The sequence below is a fragment of the Antechinus flavipes genome, chromosome 1, assembly GCF_016432865.1.
Source record: "Antechinus flavipes isolate AdamAnt ecotype Samford, QLD, Australia chromosome 1, AdamAnt_v2, whole genome shotgun sequence".
Classification (NCBI taxonomy): Eukaryota; Metazoa; Chordata; class Mammalia; order Dasyuromorphia; family Dasyuridae; genus Antechinus; species Antechinus flavipes.
Genome location: NC_067398.1, coordinates 707489614 through 707507984, shown reverse-complemented (window position 1 = coordinate 707507984; position 18371 = coordinate 707489614). Strand labels below are relative to the sequence as shown.

The 18371-nt window shown below is 44.2% G+C and overlaps 1 protein-coding gene across 3 annotated transcripts in view; it reads left to right on the top strand.

Moving 5' to 3' along the window:
* Nucleotides 1–18097, top strand: part of CMKLR1 (chemerin chemokine-like receptor 1) — a 53053-nt gene extending 34956 nt beyond the window's left edge. For all 3 annotated transcript variants that reach the window (XM_051972963.1, XM_051972964.1, XM_051972966.1), the window contains one exon: nt 13120–18097. In XM_051972963.1, the coding sequence (XP_051828923.1) occupies nt 13123–14235 (1113 nt within the window). In that variant the 5' untranslated portion in view covers nt 13120–13122 and the 3' untranslated portion in view covers nt 14236–18097. The remainder of the gene's footprint in view (nt 1–13119) is intronic.
* Nucleotides 18098–18371: the final 274 nt, after the last annotated feature.

Below are 18371 nucleotides of genomic sequence, written 5' to 3'. Positions count from 1 at the left end.
CTTTCATTTTACAGATGGGAAAACTGAGGTCCAGCAAGATCAGGTAATTTTCCCAGTGCAAGCTATGTGATTTTCCCACTAATAAATGACAGAGTTGATATTTAAACAGAGGTCTTCTAATTCTAAATCCAAGTGTGATCTTGGGTAAATCATTTCCATTCTCTGAAAGAGTCTTCTCTGTAAGATGAGGAAATTAGTTAAGGATCATATTTATTTTTTGAGCAGAAGGGACTTCAGAAGTCATCTAATTTAAGTCCCTTATTTTTCAAATGAGGAAACTGAGGTCTAGGGAGGTCATTTGATCTATCCAAAGTCACATAGGTAATATTGCCAGAAATGGGATTTGAACCCAGGGCCATCTTCCATTATACTATGGTGCCACATGCCACTGAAAACTAACCTGCTTTTTCCTCTCTTGCCTTCCTGTGTCCCCAATTAGCCCAGATGTTCTTGGTTGTTGTTCAATTGTTCCAGTCACATCTGACTCTTCGTGACCTCATTTGCGGTTTTCTGGGCAAAAATACTGGTGTGGTTTGCCATTTTCTTCTCCAGTTCAATTGACAGATGAGGAAATTGAGGTAAGCAGTGTTAAGTGACTTGCCCAAGATCACACAACTAGTTAAGTGTCTGAGGCCAGATTTGAACTCATGAAGATGAGTTTTCTTGACTCTATTCTGCGCACTATTGTGCCACCTAACAATGCAAATGTTAGAAATGTAAGAAATCAATCACAGAGAATTACATTTTGAGTTGGAAAGGGATTCTGGGAATTTGACTAGAGATCTTTTAATCAAATTCCTTCATTTTCTAAATGAGGCAACCAAGTCTAGAAAGTCTTTCATCATATTCTGATCCCAGATTCCTCTGGAGAGAACTAGTTAGTTATAAAGAAGTGCTTCAGCAGAGTTTGATTCAGCTTTTGGGGAGCATTTGTGAGGATGGGTAGTAATGGAGGTCGGGAGCGGGGATCCAACAGAGTGGGAAGAAGCCACATTTCTATTTCTCCAGCTGACTCTCTAGGAGACTGCATCGTACATCAACTAATCGGTAAACATTTATTATGTGCCTACTGTATGCCTGGCATAGTTAATTATAAAGAAATGCTTCAACAGAGTTTGATCCAGCTTTTAGGGAACACTTTGTGAGGGTGGGCAGCAATGGATGTCGGGAGTAGGGATTCAACAGAGTGAGAAGCCAAACTTCTACTTCTCCAGATGATTTTCTAGAAGATTGCATCCTGCAATCAACTAATCAGTAAACATTTATTAAGTGCCTACTGTATGCCAGACACTGTACTATGTGCTGGGGATAATAAAAAGAGACAAAACACATCCAACAAATATATACAGAGCTGGTCATTAAAAGGCTGAGGACATTAGAAAGATCTCACTTCAAATGTAGCCTCAGATCCCTCCTAGCTGTGTGACCCTGGACAAGTCACTTAGTCTTGTTTGCCTCAGTTTCCTCTTCTGTAAAATAAGCTGAAGAAGGAAGTGACCAGCCTTTCTGATATCTTTGCATAGAAAATCTGAAAGGGAGACACGAAGAGCCAGGCAAAATTGAATAACAACAAAAAGTCCTATACAGGATTAAAAAAGAAATAATTAACAGAAAGAAGGCACTGGACTTGAAAAAAGGAGGCAGAGACTGATGATTTGCCCAGAGGTGGGAACTTTGCCTGTGCAGAATTTCTCTGTGGGTCTCCTCAGTTCAATTAAGATTTGCCATAATGAATCAAGCTGATTTCCAGAAACACGAGCGGCCCTTCCATCTAGTGGAAGAGCCAACCAAGCTGAGCCCGGCTCCTCTCCCTGCTCTTAACCCGAGTCAGTAACACGTGAGGTTAGCCAACATAAGGGGCGTAGGAGTGGCCCTTGGCCAGTGTTCCTCCCAAGAGAGGAAGGATGCGTGTCGATTAATACTCTCTGTGGGATGGATTAAGAGACAGCCCCAAGAAGCCCCAGAAAGCCAGAAGCTTCCCAATTTCTACTGCTTACTAGCTATTTCAGAGGGATGGGGATCTGGAGGTAACTAAATAGACCAGTAGAGAAAGCACCAAAGACCTAAGTTCGAATCCAGCCTTAGATTTTTATGATCTATTTGACCTTAAATAAGTCAACCAACTTGTCTGCCTTGGTTTCCTTATCTGTAAAATGGGTACCTCTCTCCCAGGCTCAAATGAGGATTCAATGGGATAATAAGTGCTAGTATAGCTACTGTTATAATATGTAATATAATTGTACTAATATTAGAGCTGGAAGGGTCCCAAGAGACCATTCAGCCGAGCCCCTTCATTTCACAGATGTTAAATGACTGGGTTCAAATCCGATCTCTGGCAATAGTCAAAGGGCACCTAGATCAGTGTCAGAAATGGGATTCTGACATCAAAGCCACCGTATTCTATTATTCTATGTTGTTCCGTGTAGCATCCAGTTCTCCATGGAGTCAATGATGCTTTACCTTCCTGGAGCCTGAGGTCCCAGCCAGGTGATCTCTTGATGTTTCTTCCATCTTTAAAATGAAATGATTTTACTCAGATGTCTTGGCACAATGGAATAAGCCATGGAGCAGGTCAGAGGACCCGAGTTCGAATCTGTCTCTGACATTTATCTCTGCACTAGAAAATCACTTTACCTCTCTGAGTTTCAGGTTTTTCTTTCCGTAAAAATCAACCAATAAGCATTCATTCAGTGTTTATTTCGTGCCAGGAAGTGTGCAAGGCACAGGGCAGAGACACAAAAATGAAAATAAAATTATTCAGATTCTTCTGTTTGGAATCTAAAACCATTCACCATTAAGTTCCAGTTTTCCCTTCTAGCCATACGGCCTTCACACACTCCAATTTTCGGCCAAACTGGCCTTTTTGCTGTTCTTGAAACATAACGTTCCCATTTCCCACCTCCACACTTTTGCACGGGCTGTGCGCCTCTTAGGAGGAACTAACCTCCCCGGGCCTGGAAAGCTTCAAGCAAAGACATTTGGTTGACATTCTATGGCAGGGATTCCTTTGGGCCTAAATTAGCCTAGAGAGCCTGATTTGTTTAGCTTGAGTTTAACAGGCAGATCTGGGATCGATAACAGAAAGGGCAGATTTAACGGCAAAGATACAGATTTATGTTCGGTATCAGGGGGAAAAGACCCAAATCCAAATTTCCCGACAGTGAGAGCCGTTCTGTGTAGCATGGAATGGCTTGAGATGGAGCAGACTTCTGTTTTCTGGAGGCTGGATAACCAGCGGTCAGGGATGTTGGAGGAAGAATTCCCGCTCAATTCCGTTGCGAGCCAGATGGCTGAGAAGTCCCTGGGATTCTCTGTGCCAGGCCCTATACTTCCGGCCATATTCTAGGTCTCAGTAAACTATCCCAAGGAGTGTAAACACTCGACTTCACGGAGTCTCCATAGATTTTTTAATTATTATTATTACTAGCGGGCTGAAAGCTTAATTAAGGAGATTTCTGTTGCTTTAAAATCCAGAGTAATATAAATGTGAGGAGGTAGTCGGAGGAGACTTACCGACCGGGTTTGAAATCGTCCTCCGCTCCGGGGGAGTATTTGTGTATCTGTGTGGGCTGCGTATCCATCGAATGCACACCATTCTCTTCATTTAGAAGCTCAGTTTATGAGCGGCGAGACGTATGTTTAGACAAATTAAGGAGAACGTGAGTGACCCCTGGACGTTATTTCTCCCAGAATGGGGAGCGATTTGTGTTGATGTAAACTCTCTTGTGGATTAAGTAAAACCTCTTCTGACGAGCAGCCTGTGTTTGGGAGGGGTAGATTGGGGTTGGAGGATTAGTCTCCGTTTGGGATCAGACTTCAGTTTGTGACTAGATTAATTAGGGATCAACCAATGGCAAGGATTAGGGGCTAGCTTGTGACCAAGGTCAGAATGTAACCCGTGATTAGGAATCAATCTTCGGGCCCTTGATTTTAGTTATAGAAAGGACTTCTCCCGAGATGCAATTTGGTGAGCCTGTGGAAGACCTGAATTCAAATTCAGCTTCAGAATATACTAGCTTGTGATCTTGCCTCAGTTTCCTCAACTGTTAAATGGGGATAATAATAGCACCTACTTACCAGAGTTGATATGAAGATAATATATTTATAATGCACTCGGAACATAGTAAGTGCTATATAAATGCAGTCATTGTTGTTGTTAGGAAACTCCCTCTGTTACTACAGATTGGTACCTTCTTGGCCAGTGAGAGTTTTAGAAAGTTGCTTGGTTGAGGGGGTCCAGAGTCATGCCTCTCAGAATCAGAATTTGAATTTAGGTCCTAGGGCTCCTGCTGTAGTCAGGAGTAGTGTTAGGACTAAGATTCTGGCTGGTTTAGGTCTAAAATGAAATTATGTCTCAGTCTGAGTTTAGAGTTGGGGATCCACTGAGGTCAGATTACAGATTAGCTCCTAACTAATCCTTAGTAATACAAGTAGTGAAGTACTGTTTGGATAGAGTACCAGGCCTAAAGGCATAAAGATCTGAGTTCAAATCTGGCTTTGGATACTCACTAATTGTGCAACTCTAGACAAGTAGTTTTATTCTATTTGCCTCAGTTTCCTCATCTGTAAAACGAGCAGGAAAAGGAAATGGCAAATCCTCCAGCATCTTTGCCAAAAAACCCCAAAAATGGGATCACAAAGAGTTGGACATGAGTGAAAATGACTGAACCCCAACAATCCTTGGGAACACTAAAGTGTCGGTTGATAATGAATGCTCAGTCAGTTCTTGCCGATCAGTATGTGTCGGGGTGGGATTTGAACTCGGCCAAAGCCAGTTTTCATCCACTCTACTACAGTGCTCACATGGTACCCTCCTAGTAACAGTCATGACCGTGGTGATTCGCTGTAATTGAATGATCTCTCCCAAGGTCATTTAAAATGGACAAAAGACCTTCAGAATTAAGAGGGGGTGTAATGGAACTATGGGATTGGACCCCATGTATGCGCCACCACCCTTGCTTAAGGCTTAACTAGTGACCCCACTAGATCCCTGGGATTTCCAATAACCGATACAACTTCTCAGCAGTCCGGAGTTCTTATTAAAAGCTCTCTTTAGGGAAGGCCTTGGCCCTTTGCAAACCCAGGCAGAGTCAGGGGTAGAAGCTGGAGCGGTAGTGGAGGTGCTGACTTCCCAAAGCAGCCAGCGCTTATTTGGCTCCTTGTCCAACAGTCCCGGGTAAGTTTCCATGCGAGTGGGTGTGGGAGCAGAGAGAAAACATTCTCCCGGATGGTCGAGCTAAACCTCTCGGCTGCCAGTGGCCGGTACACGTTAGTGAAAACAGCTGCCGGTCGTGGGGCTTTGATGTGACGCATCTCACAGGCTTCTCTTTCATGGCCAGATCGTTTCTGGCAGTTTGGGTTTGGAAGTGGGTTAATCGGGACCACGGCCCCCTCAGGACATTGTCTCCTACTCCTCCCACTTGGAAGTCCTCGAATTCCCTCATTCAGTTATTTACATCAGGAAAGGAACTTTTAGAGAACTGGTGAATGACGGCTGCTGTTCTCCCCAGAGCTGGGGTCCAGACTTTCTTCCCAGAAGCCTTCTGCCTGGAACTACCTTCCTGTATTGAATCAAGGAAGGGGCTAAGGAGGAGGGAGAGAGTCCAAGAGTCCTTTGGCCTTCAGCTGGTTCAGCTGGGGGTCATTATGGCTTGCCCACCAGGGATGGCATAAGGAACAATCCGAATTCTCATGGCCAGGCTTAGTATTAAGTGACTATTAAATCAACCAATAACATTAATGGGAAAAAAAGAGGGTCTGGTCTTCTCGTTGACTTTATGGACCATCACGGCTTCTGGAGTGCAAAGTTCCTGAGTAAGCCTCAGCTTCCTTCCTTTTGTTATTAGTGTCACTGCTGGTGAGTGGAACAGCTGAGGGTAAATGACACTATATTATAAAGGGACAGAAGCTGAGGGAGGGGGCGTAGCCATTGTCACGTCTCTGTTCTTCATTAGGAATTCTCTCTACAAATGCCCAACAAGTGGCCATTCAACCTTTCCCAGACCTCTAGGGAAGGCAAATGGACACTCTCCAGATCTGGATAAATTTAATAGCGGAAAAGTTTGTTCCTTATATCCCACCCAAATCTTCCTAAAGATCAGGCATAAAAAGTCAAATCCCTCTTCTGTGGGACAGCCTTATACATGAAGTCAACTATCATGCTCTATGGGCAGCTGGGGAGGGGTGCCATGTTGCAGAGAATGGGGCACGGAGTCAACAAGATGATCTTGTCCGAGTGACTCCGGACAAGTCTCTTAATCCAGTTTGCCTCAGTTACTTCATCTGTAAAATAAACCAGAAAGGATAATGGTAAACCACGCCAATATCTCTGCCAAGAAAACCCCACAACGGGTCACAGAGGGTCGTAATTGAAATGGCATCATGCTCTGAGTGCCATGCTCCTCTCCCCTGCCCCCCATTCTTCTTTAGGTTAAACATTCCCAGTTTCTTCAACCCATCTTCATTTGCCATGACCCTGAGGGTCATTAAACATGCAGGTATGGTTGAAAAAGGCAATATATGGGAGGGACACAATAACTGTCTTTGAGATGTTGTGTGGAGGAAACATGTCCTTTTCTGCTTGGCCCCAGGGAGGCAGAAACAGGAACAATGGGGGGAAGTCGCAGGGAGACGACTCGAGGCTGGATGGCAGGAAGCACTTCCTAATGGTTTGAACTGTCCCAAAGAGGAACGAGCCGCTGTGGAAAGCAGTGCGTTCTCCCTCCTTGGAGGCTTCAGGCAGAGATTAGGTGATCCAGGTATGTCATAGAGGGACCCCTTTCGTGTACGGGCTGGATTCGGTGGTTATTGCCGTCCCTTCCCACGCTCAGATTCTGTGATCCTTATTCCTCTCCTAGGAATGCTCTCTACCTGCTTAATGGTTTTCCTAAAGAGAGGGGCCCAGAGACAAACATGTTTTGCTTAGGGTGAAACTATCACCTCTGGGATGATGGACAAAATGGAGGAAAGGACACTGGCACAAAATGTTGCATCTGGGATCGGGAAGATCGGAGTTCAAATCCAACCTCAGACACTAGCTATGTGACACTGGGCAAGTCACTTACCCCCTATTTGCCTCAGTTTCTCATCTGTAAAATGGGAATTCACTGGAGAAGGATATGGCAAACCACTCCACCATCTTTGCCAAGAAGACGCCATGGACAAACTCCATGGGGTCATGGAGAGTTGGACACGACTGGAGGACTGAACATAGAACACCAAATGCCAGACACTGCTAGGTGCTGGGGACAAATAGACAATAACGAAACAGTCCCTGCCCTCGAGGAGTTTGTATTCGATAGAGGGAGACCATGTGCATAGTATATACTGGCTCTGGAGTCAGAGGATTCAGTCCAAATTCAGCCTCTAATACTTACGGACCTCAGTTTCCTTCTTTGTAAAATGAAAAATTTGGACTAGGTCGCCTTTGAGGTCTTTTCCAGCTCTAGATCTACGAGCCTACCGGGGTAATGCAAGCTCGGTATAGACTGAGATGGACGTCCTCCTTTCCCCCGTCACAGTCCACGTCGTGTGGTATTTATCTACGTGCGATCCGTATTCCAGGCCCTTCCGGATCCAGTAGCGGGTAAGCTAGTCGAGGAAGGAGGACTTTTTTTTTATCTTGACAATCTCAGGGACGTGGAGGTTACAGGTGGAATTGAGTTTCCACAGAGCAGGGCTTAGTGCAGAACTCTCCAGAGTCCCAGACTCCCTAGGAAAGGCCTGGATGTCTGGGCTTAGTAGCCTAGGGTAGGACCACATGTTCCACCAAGAATAAATGTGACCCGGAATAACCCCAGATGCCTCTGAGCCCTTCCAGCTCATCCACCGAGGGTGGGGGAGCCGCGGTTGAGGAAACATTCCTCAATTCTTCCCTTTCAGCAGCTTTCTCGAGTCGTTCTTCCTGTGCTCAGCATGGGCTTCGTCTGCTGGTTTCCTCTGCTAGCTAAACAATAAGGCCAGGCTTCATCAGACCTTCTTTTCCGTAAGGATGGGGCCTGAAGAAGGACATGGAGGGTGATGGTGAGATCATGGGTCAGGGTTTTAGATCAGACTCTAACTCTCCCATTTTACAGATGGAGAAATTGAGCCCCAAGTCACTTGCCCAAAGTCACACTGGTAGTGAGTGTCGGGAGCCGGATTTGAAACCTGGTCCTCCGACTTCTTTTTTTGACCTTTGTCTCTGCTTTTGCCAACTTTGTTGCTGTGATTCGAAGCTATAATTAGCTGTAATTATGCTTGATGAAAATTCATTTGGGGGTGAGAGTGGAAGGCAAGTCACTATGATTAGAGTCACCCCAGAGAAGTGGATGGCTCATCTTCATGGAGTCTGGTCTTCATCTTTTTAGAGGCTGAAGGGAGAGGAAAGGTTATCAGGGCAGCGAGAGTCTGAGTATGAAGGCAAGATGGTATAACGGAGATCAGGGAGTCTTGGTAGAAATCCTACTTCTGATGCTTATAACCTTATGACAGATAGGGGGCACCATGGTGCACAGAGTACTTGGCCTGAAGTCAGGAAGAGCTGAGTTCAAGTCCAGCCTCAGACACATGTTAGCTGTGTTATCCTGGACAAGTCACTTCACCTCTGTTTTCCTCATCTGTAAAATGGGGATAATTGTAATACCTCATCCACTACATCCCCCTGGGATGCTGTGAAGATCCAATGAGACACTATTTATAAAGCACCTAGCACAGTGCCTGGCACATAGTAGGTGTTTCATAAATGCTCATTTCCTGCCATATGGGTATTCCTCTGAAAGCAGTGAATGGGCTCATGCCCTGGGGAGGTTTGATTCCAATCTGAGGCATAATACCTAACTCATGAATCTCTCCCTTTCTTTCTCCCATCTGTCTCTCTGTCTCTCTGTTTCTCTCTGTGGGTCTCTCTGTCTCTGTCTCTTTCTGTCTTTCTTTGTCTCTCTATCTCTCTGTATGTACATATATGTGTATATATATATATTTATCCATAGATAGAAATAAAGAAATATATACAATATATATGTGTATGATATATATTTTATCTGTCCCATATCTTTCTATCCTATCTTTTTTCTTTCTATCCATCCATCTATCTACATCTCTCTGTGTATATATATATGTATGTATATAAATATATAGAGATAATATATTCTATTTTTCTGTCATTTATCTATCCATCTATCTATCCTCTCTATCTACCTACTATCTGTCTGTCTGTCTATCTATCTATCTCAGTCTTTTTAAAGTCAGATTATGCCCATGATCCTATGATCTCAACTCTCTGTCTCTGAGCCTCAGTTTCCCCACCTGTCAAATGAGAGGGTTGAACTTGCTGACCTCTAAGGTTTTTTCCAATTCCAAATCTATGACCTTGGAAGGTTTTTTGAGAACATGTAGTCCAAACCCATCATCTGACAGATCAGGAAACTAATGCATAGGGAAAGGAAGTGATTTATCCAAGGAGACTCAGTAAGCCAGTCTAGAGCCAAGAGAAGCATTTAAGTTCTTTTTCTCCACTCCGGGCTGCTGCCTCCCGGTGTTAGCACAGTTCTGCTCAGAACCTCAGTGCCAACCTCAAAGCACAGCTAAGACAGTCCACAGTATGTGGGGGAGGGGGGACTGGGAAGAACGGACACCTCCCAGCGAGTGTCTCTTCTTAAAAACCCCCCTTCAGGTTTCTCAAACAGACAAGGCTCTTCCCTCTCCTCCAGGGCACAAAAGGATTGGTTCTCATTTGGCAGTTCCCTCTCCTCTGCCTGGTGAACAGGGATAAAGGTGCTGCGGCGGGTTAATGTGTTGCTCTGGCAACCCAGATTTGACAGGACATTCAGCTTTGGTGGCAGAGTTTACATGTGGATGACTCACACCTTTTCCTAGAAGCCCGGAGGGCTACTCTCCAGAGAGCAAGGCAAGCTGGTCACATCTGCCCTGCCCTGGTACCGGGGAAAGAGAATAGTCACAGAACCAGTGCCTGGTTTCCAGTCCCAGCTAAGCTCTGTGACCATGGGAAAATCATCTTCCCTCTCTGGTCATAAATATTATCCTAATAATGTTAAGATGTTTTAATTACTAACATAGTAAACATGGATAGATATAACTCATGTTGTGGTAATAGTAGTAAGAAATAAGATTTGAACCCAGGTCTTCTTACTCTGTTATATCTCAGCCGTTCTGGTATATTTGTTCCCATTTATATGTATTTTCAAAGAGAGATAATGGTTCCTGCAAACATAAGATTTTCATTTTTTTTTTCAAACTAGGCTTGTAATTTCATTAGTAGGAAGAAATCCTGGAAGATTTGAACCCAGGTCTTCTTACTCTGTTGAATCTCAGCCAATTTGGTATATTTGTTTCCATTTATATGTATTCTCAAAGGGAGATAATGGTTCCTGCAAACATGAGATTTTCATTTTTTTTTAAACTAGGTTTGTAATTTCATCAGTAGGAAGAAATCCTGGAATTGTAGTGTGGAGATTCCTTTCCCTGATGCAGATCAATGACTTATTTACAAATTAGATTCTTTGAGAGTCCCCTGAAGCACTAACAGGTTAAATGACTTACCCAGGGACACAGTCAGTACGTGTCTGAGGTAGGATTTGGACCTAGATCTTTCTGCTTCAGTAGTAAAAATTTGGCAGATAAGATGATCTAATGATTAGGAAAGAATAGCTCAGGGTAGTTTTAGGTAGAAGAATGGTGGCAGATGTTTAACAACTGACTTTCTGGAAAAAAGAAAAATGTACACAGGACACACTTTTAAGTTTAATTATTAGCATTTTTCCATCCCTTTCTTAAGTTAAGCCAGTCAACAAAACTCTAAATCAAGCCCTGATTTTTTTTTTTTTTTTAGCACTTTCCAATTTCTGAGGGAAACAGGGATAAAGGTGCTGCAGCGGGTTAATGTGTTGCTCTGGCAACCCAGATTTGACAAGACATTCAGCTGACCCTGAACATTTAACAACCAGCTCTCAGGAGCTAGTTAGAGCTGGCTCCAAGATACAGATGATGGCTGAATCTCAAGTTGTTTATACTTATGTATCCACTGAAAACCCCTTTTAATGTGTCATTCGGAGTCTTTCTCTTATGTTGAAAAAAAGCCGCTATCTTCTGAGTTTAAAAAAATTCCAAATTTGATTCTGCAAAATAATTGCCCTGCCTGACAGAACTCGGAGATGGGGGTGACCTTGGGACGAGGCAGTGAGAGCTATTTCTGAGTCTCAAACTTTAGACTTCCTTTGTTCCAGGTTCCATATTGAGACTTATCCAGGCTCCTTTGAATTCAAAGGTAATACTTGACATAATTGGTGATAATGAAAATAATGAGAATCCTTGATGTCTTGCCCTTCACTTGCAGTTTGCCGATAAAGGATCCCATCACCCCTCATTGCTCTAAGATTTAGAGTTGGAAGAGACTTCAAAGGTCATCCATCCATCCCACTCAATGCAGCACTATAATAGTTGATGTACATGTGACTTAAAGTTTACCAAGTGATCCCATATATCAGCTCATTTGATCCCTCTACAATCAGAACATCTAAGATTTGAGACGACAGACTTTGCCCAATACATTTCAGGAGATCTGTTGGCAGGATATGGCATCCCCCATTTTGTAGAGTAGGAATCTAATGTCCAGAGAGGGCAATTCGTGAAATGAAGGGTTGGATTATTCTCAAAGTGTCATCTCCAGATCCTTGGGGGTCCCTGAGACCCTTTCAGAGGTTCTGCAGGCCAAGACAATTTTTATTATAATACTAAGATATTTTAATCTATAATGGGGGTAGCTAAGTAGTAGCACTGCAGTAGAGTGCTGGCTCTGGAGTCAGGAAGACCTGAGTTCAGATTTTAATGGAGGAGACGAGATCTTCACCAATAGACATGTAGCATATGCTCTAGAGCATGGGCCGCTTTGCCAGAACCAGAATAAAATGTAGGTGGGAAATAGTTAATTAAGTAAGTAAAAATACAATAGAGTAGAGTTAAGGTTGATATGTGGTTTTCTAAGTCAATATGCAGCCTGCAGGTTTCTTTTACATGGTTTAATGGTCCCCTGCCCTGGAGCTTCCATTTTAACTTCCATTCTCAGAAGCAGATTAGTCCTCTGAGCATTGTGGCTGTCTCTCCTCAGTGTCTAAGGGTAGCCCCGAGAAGTTAGAGTAATGTCTTATCTAATGTTATAGCTCATGAGCCCCCACCAGTGTGCTCCCCTTTATGATCATCATTCTAAATCGATTTGTCAGGCAGAATTAATTAGCTTTAGACGGGGGTATTTATTAAGCTGATACAAGAATAGCTGGAACAAAATAGCTCCCTACTCCTAAAGTTTGTGGCAAATTCATAGAATCCAGAAGGAAGTGACTCAAATTAAGAAAGTACATATTTACAATGTCTGATTCCTGAAAGTACATTTCTTCTCTCTCTCTCTCTCTGTCTCTCTGTGTCTCTCTCTGTCTGTTTCTGTTTCTCTCTCTCTCTCTCTCTCTCTCTCTCTCTCTGTTTGCTGAGGCAATTAGGGTTAAGTGACTTGCCCAGGATCACACAGCCGGGATGCATTAAGTGTCTGAGTTCAGATTTGAACTCAGCTCCTCCTGACTTCAGAACTGGTGTTCTATCTACTGTGCCGCTTAGCTTCCCCCAAGGTTTACATTCTTATAGGATAGGAAAATATGATAAAAAGGAGCTGAAAAGCAGGGGGAATAGGGAAATGTAGGTATCTATTCCAAAGGCATTTATTTTTAAATCTCTTGAAGGTCCAGAGGAGAATGAAGGTGGGCTTGTCCCTTCCACAAGATGGCGGTACCAGGAGAAACCACCAATGAAAGAAAGCGGACAGGGTTTGTTTGGCAAAGGCCGTAGTCCCGATCTTGAATGACTCTCCAGTGAGATTCTGCATTATTCTTTCTGAATGCTTTCCCCAGTGCCTCATTCCTGATAATTACCATTTTTCCATATTTACAAATACTTGCCAGGCAGGGAAAAGGGAGAATCACTAAGAAGGTTAGAGGGAAAGGCACATACAGTCTTCTGGAAGCTAGGTGGAATTCAGGCAGTGTGCATGTTAGAGTGGGCAAGGGAGCACGGAGTGTTTACAGAGGATTTTCTGAATGAAAGGATGAATGACGGAATGATGTCCTTTATTTGCAGAGAATGGCCACCGATGACTACAACTTCACCGATGGCTACTACGACTATGAGGGTGACGGGTTCGTCATCGCTCCCGAAGAGTCAACCCCCAATGACGATGGGGTCGCCAGGATCTTCCTGGTGGTGGTCTACAGCTTAGTCTGCATCCTGGGACTCTTGGGGAATGGCCTGGTCATCGTGATCACCACCTTCAAGATGAAAAAAACTGTAAACACGGTCTGGTTTCTCAACCTAGCCGTGGCAGACTTTTTGTTCAACGTCTTCCTCCCGATTCACATCGTCAATGCTGCCATGGACTACCACTGGGTTTTTGGGAAGGTCATGTGCAAGATCAGCCACTTTGTGGTGGTCTATAACATGTACACCAGCGTCTTCCTTCTCACCACCATCAGCTTTGACCGTTGCGTCTCGGTCATCTTCCCGGTGTGGTCCCAGAACCACCGGAGCATCCGGTTAGCCTCCATCGCCTGTATAGCCATCTGGACCTTGGCCTTCTTCTTGGGTTCCCCATTCTTGGTCTTCCGGGACACGACTACGCATCAAGGCAAAGTCGTCTGCTTCAACAACTTCAGCCTGTCGGCCAACGTCTCCCACCCCCACCACCCCCATTTGGTCCAGGACTCGGTGGCGTACACGAGGCACGTGATGGTGACCGTCACCCGGTTCCTGTGCGGATTCATCCTCCCCGTGTTCATCATCACGGTGTGCTACCTCATCATCGTCTGCAAGCTGAAGCGAAACAGGCTGGCTAAATCCAAGAAACCGTTTAAAATCATCATGACCATCATCATCACCTTCTTCCTCTGCTGGTGTCCTTACCATACCCTGTACCTGCTGGAGCTCCACCACATCTCGGTGCCGGCCTCTGTTTTCAGTCTGGGGCTGCCACTGGCCACGGCCCTTGCCATCTCCAACAGCTGCATGAATCCCATTCTGTACGTCTTCATGGGCCAGGACTTCAAGAAGTTCAAGGTGACCATCTTCTCCAGGCTGGTCAACGCCTTGAGCGAGGATACGACGGCTCACTCTTCCTTCATGAGTCACAGGAGCATCACTAAGATGTCCTCGGTGAACGAGAGGTCCTCGGTGAACGAGAGAGAAACGGGTATGCTTTGAGTCTCACCTCAGGACCTCCTAGTGTCCCCAGAGACGGGCACCTCCCTTTGGGTCAAGCCGGGGCAAGAACGTATCTGGCTACCCCACTGCCGTCAAGGTCGGTGAATCCCTGTTAGCCGGCGGCTCATCAGATCTGACCCTTTGATCCCAAAGGGATGGACTTTAGCTCCCTGAATCCAGAGCCTTGGTTGGCTGGCTTGCTACTTTGTCTCTCCTCTCTGTGGCTAATATAGTAGAATAAAGAAACTTGTCATGAGCTGGTAATGATCTTATGTCAAGATAAAAATGACGTGGAAATCATCTTTACAAGATGGGGAACGTGATGGCAAAACCCAGGACTAGAACTCAGATCTGTCCAAGTCCCGGACATTGCCCGCCCATGAATACAGCCTCCTTTGGGGAATCATGAGTTTTCTCCAAGTCTTAAATGAGAAAGGGGCCAAAGAAAGAAGGAGGACAATTCCAGAGAAAAGGCTCCACAAAACTCTATCGTGGGATTTGATTGGGTGCTTTAAATGCTTCCAGGGAAGGGTGCTTCTTCAGAGCCATTATGATGAGTATATTGTGGACTCTTCCCTCCTTAGGAGTGACCCAGTGATTTTATCCCCAGCACTGACCTATGTATAGGCAGCTTAACCTATGTTAAAGGCACTATGCTCCCCTTCTTCCCCCTCTCTCCTGCCTGACGCATTGCCAGACATTTACAAAGCAGAATGGAAGCTCCCCGAGGGCAAGGCTTGTTTCATTTCTGTTTACTGGGTACAGTGCCCAGCATGTTGTTAGTGTTTAAGGAATGTATACTGAATTGAATTATTCCATCAAAAACCATAGAATCTCAGTGGCTGAGAAAAGTATTTAGGAGCACAGGATTTTAAAGCTGGTAGGTACCACCATTCATCCATCTATTTTTCATTCAACAAACCCATCAAGTTCAATTGCCTTTTTTTTTTTTTTTTACAGATAAAGAAACTGAGGTCCATTGATTTCCCCAAAATCATACTAGTAGTAAGTGGCAGAGCAAGGTCTTTTGACTCCAAATCAAGACTTTTTTCACTATAGATTACCTTAATCCAATCCATTCTGGTTTTTTTTTTTTTTTTTTTTTTTTGGCTAAGGCATTTGGGGTTAAGTGACTTGCCCAGGGTCACACACACTAGGAAGTGTTAAGTGTCTGAGGCTAGATTTGCAGATTTTCTCTAACCACTGTACCACCTGGCTGCCCCCTCCAATCCATTCTTAATGAATAAACAGCTTCCTTTGTCTTTAGAAGACCCCTATTGAATCATGGATATGTTTCCTGGTTAAGGGAACACAATAATGCAGAGGCACCCACTGGCAACATAGACTGATTTCTTTTTTGTTGTTGTTGTTTGGTTTTGATTTCTATTTTTTTTTTTTGAGAGGCAATTGGGGTTAAGTGACTTGCTCAGAGTCACAAAGCTAGTTAAGTGTCTGAAGTTGGATTTGAACTTAGATCCTCCTGGACTTCAGGACTTATGCTTAATCCACTGTGCCGTCTAGCTGCCCCGACACAGACTGATTTGAAAAGTAAGACCGCAGCTCAGAGTGACAGGATCTGGGGTGGTGATGGTGGGGACACACACTGGTGTGGGGAGAGGAAGAAGAGGGGAAAGGAAGAGAGGAGAACTTTAGGACCTGACCCCACAGAGTCGGGGTGGAGGCCCACGTTGGAGGAAGTACCTGGGCCAACTATGTCAGGGATCTCTATGTGAGAGTTTTGTGTTCCACACAGAGGGGGGTTGAGAGTGCTCAGGTATTGTGAGAGAGCAGGCACAGCATCTTTGCCAACTCCCAACTTAGCTGTGGGCTGACTGTTTCCTCTGGTCCAGAGCCCAGGAATCTGGCCCAGCAGTGTCTTTTCCTGGGATGAGGAGGTCACAGAACCACTGAGATGTCATCTTGCCCAAGCTCTGCCTCACTGAGAATCATCTCTGTATTATTAAGGACAAATTGCCACGTGGCCATTGCTGGAGAAGTTTTGGGATTGGCGTGCCCCCCAGCTCCTGAGGTTGCCCCCCAGCTCCTGAGGTCGCCCCCCAGCTCCTGAGGTCGCCCTCTCTCCTTGCAGAGACCTAGCCCACATTTTTTTTTTCATTGACTCAACTCTCTGGGCTTCTTTTCCCCTCCCTCCCACCTCCACTTTCCGGTTTCCTGATACGAGTTCTCTTCTTGTTCCTTCATTGGATGCCTTCTAGCTTATCTGTGTTTCTTAAAACGAGATGCCCGGTTCTCCCGGAACCTCCCCCACCTGTCCAGAATAGATTAACCATTTACCTGAGGAGCCTGAGTGTGACAGCTAGAACACAGCCCCCACGTTGCCTCAAATAACCATTGCTCACACCCCTGCTGACTCAGTGACTTACTCCCTGCCTGACATCTTCCTAAAATAACCCTAGTTCCTTTTTTTTTCCTCTTTTGGTTTCTTCAAAATTTCAACTTGCGACTCTGACTGGTCCGAGAGAGAAAAAGCTGAAATGTTTTGACAAGCAGGAATAAAAATACTATTAAGAATAATCCACCAAGAATCCTGGCGATTGCTCCAGGAAAGGGGATTATAGATTCATAGTGAAAAGGAACTTCAGAAGCTGTTTAGCCCAGTCCTCTCATTTTACAGATGAGGAAACTGAGATTGATGGAAGTGACTTTCCTAAGGTCACACAGTAATTATCTTTCTCCAGAGGAATCAGTGACATATTGCTCCCTTATGCTTTCCCTGGGTTCAAAAATTGGCTATCACTAATTTACCCCAATATGGAAGGTCATATTTTGTACACAGAATCAAGAGAACAAAAGAAAGCCTTTCCATCACTTTGGGGGTATCTCTTGTTTCCAAGAGGACGTGGATGAGAGTCTCATAGAATGGGCAGCCATACGTGGGTCGCTATCTTCATAATGGGAAGGAGTACATATATTACCGAGTATTGGAATGGTCATTGTTTGAAAGACTCGGAGATGACTGAAAATATAGAAATTCTCTAATCTAATTTCCTTCGTTTTATGAATAAGGAAATGGAAGCCTAGAAAAAACTTGACCTATTCAAGGTTACATGATTAGTTAGTTGAGCTGGGAATCCAACCAAGGTGCTCTGACTGCTAATGACAATCACAGAAAGAAAACTCCCCCCGTCCCCTCCGGGGATCATAGAGACCACATTATTACCAAGGAGAACAAGAAAATTGTCTACTTTTTAATAATAAATCATGATTGTTCATCAACCCCAAATTAATTTTGTATTGACTTTACAATTAGTTTCAAAAACCATTAGAGCCAATGAAGAAAATCCATTTAGATGATAGTTTCCTTTCTCTAGGCTTGTGGGAAACCAAAGCCCACACTCCTGCGTCTTGCTATTCCTTTTACTTAAAGTCAGCAGAATATTGTGGAGAAACATCCCGGACCAGGGCTCTGGAGAAACTAATCCCTTCTTGGGTGACTGATTCGTTATGAGACCCAAGGAAATTGTTAATTCTCTGGGGATCTCGACTTTCTTCTTGGTCAAATGGGAATGACAGGAGGGTCGTAGTGACATTGGGAAGGTGTAGGGAGAGAGAAGCCTGAGGGAGGCATTATAAACTTAAAAGAATGCTGGGAAAATATTCTCCCCATTTCATTCCCTGAAGAGAACTTACCACCTTTGGAAGCCGGTGACTGGGAAGGAAGGGGCTCTGACCTGGGCGACAGGAACTCTGAACTCTAATGGTGAACTCTGCTATCAACATTGTGTGATCTTGGGCAAGTTAATAATTTAATAAATGTTTGTCAGTAACTTCAACAAATTTATAAATAATTTCAATAAGCAATAATAAATAAATAATTCAATAAACATTTATTAAACTCTTACTATATGTCAGGCTCTGTACTAAGGGCTGGGGATACAAAAATGAGGTCAAAGACAGTCCTGTTCCTCAAAGAGCTTATGATCAGTTACTTTATTTCTATAACCCTCAGTTTCCCTTTCTGTATGATGATGTTTGGGGGCTAGAGCCTAAGGTCACGAGATCATAGCTTGAAAGGATGCTCATTGGCCATCTAGTCCAATTCCATCGTTTTAAAATTGGGGAAACTGAGTCACAGGAGGTCAGAGAGTTTAAAGTCTAGAATTAGAAGGAAGATC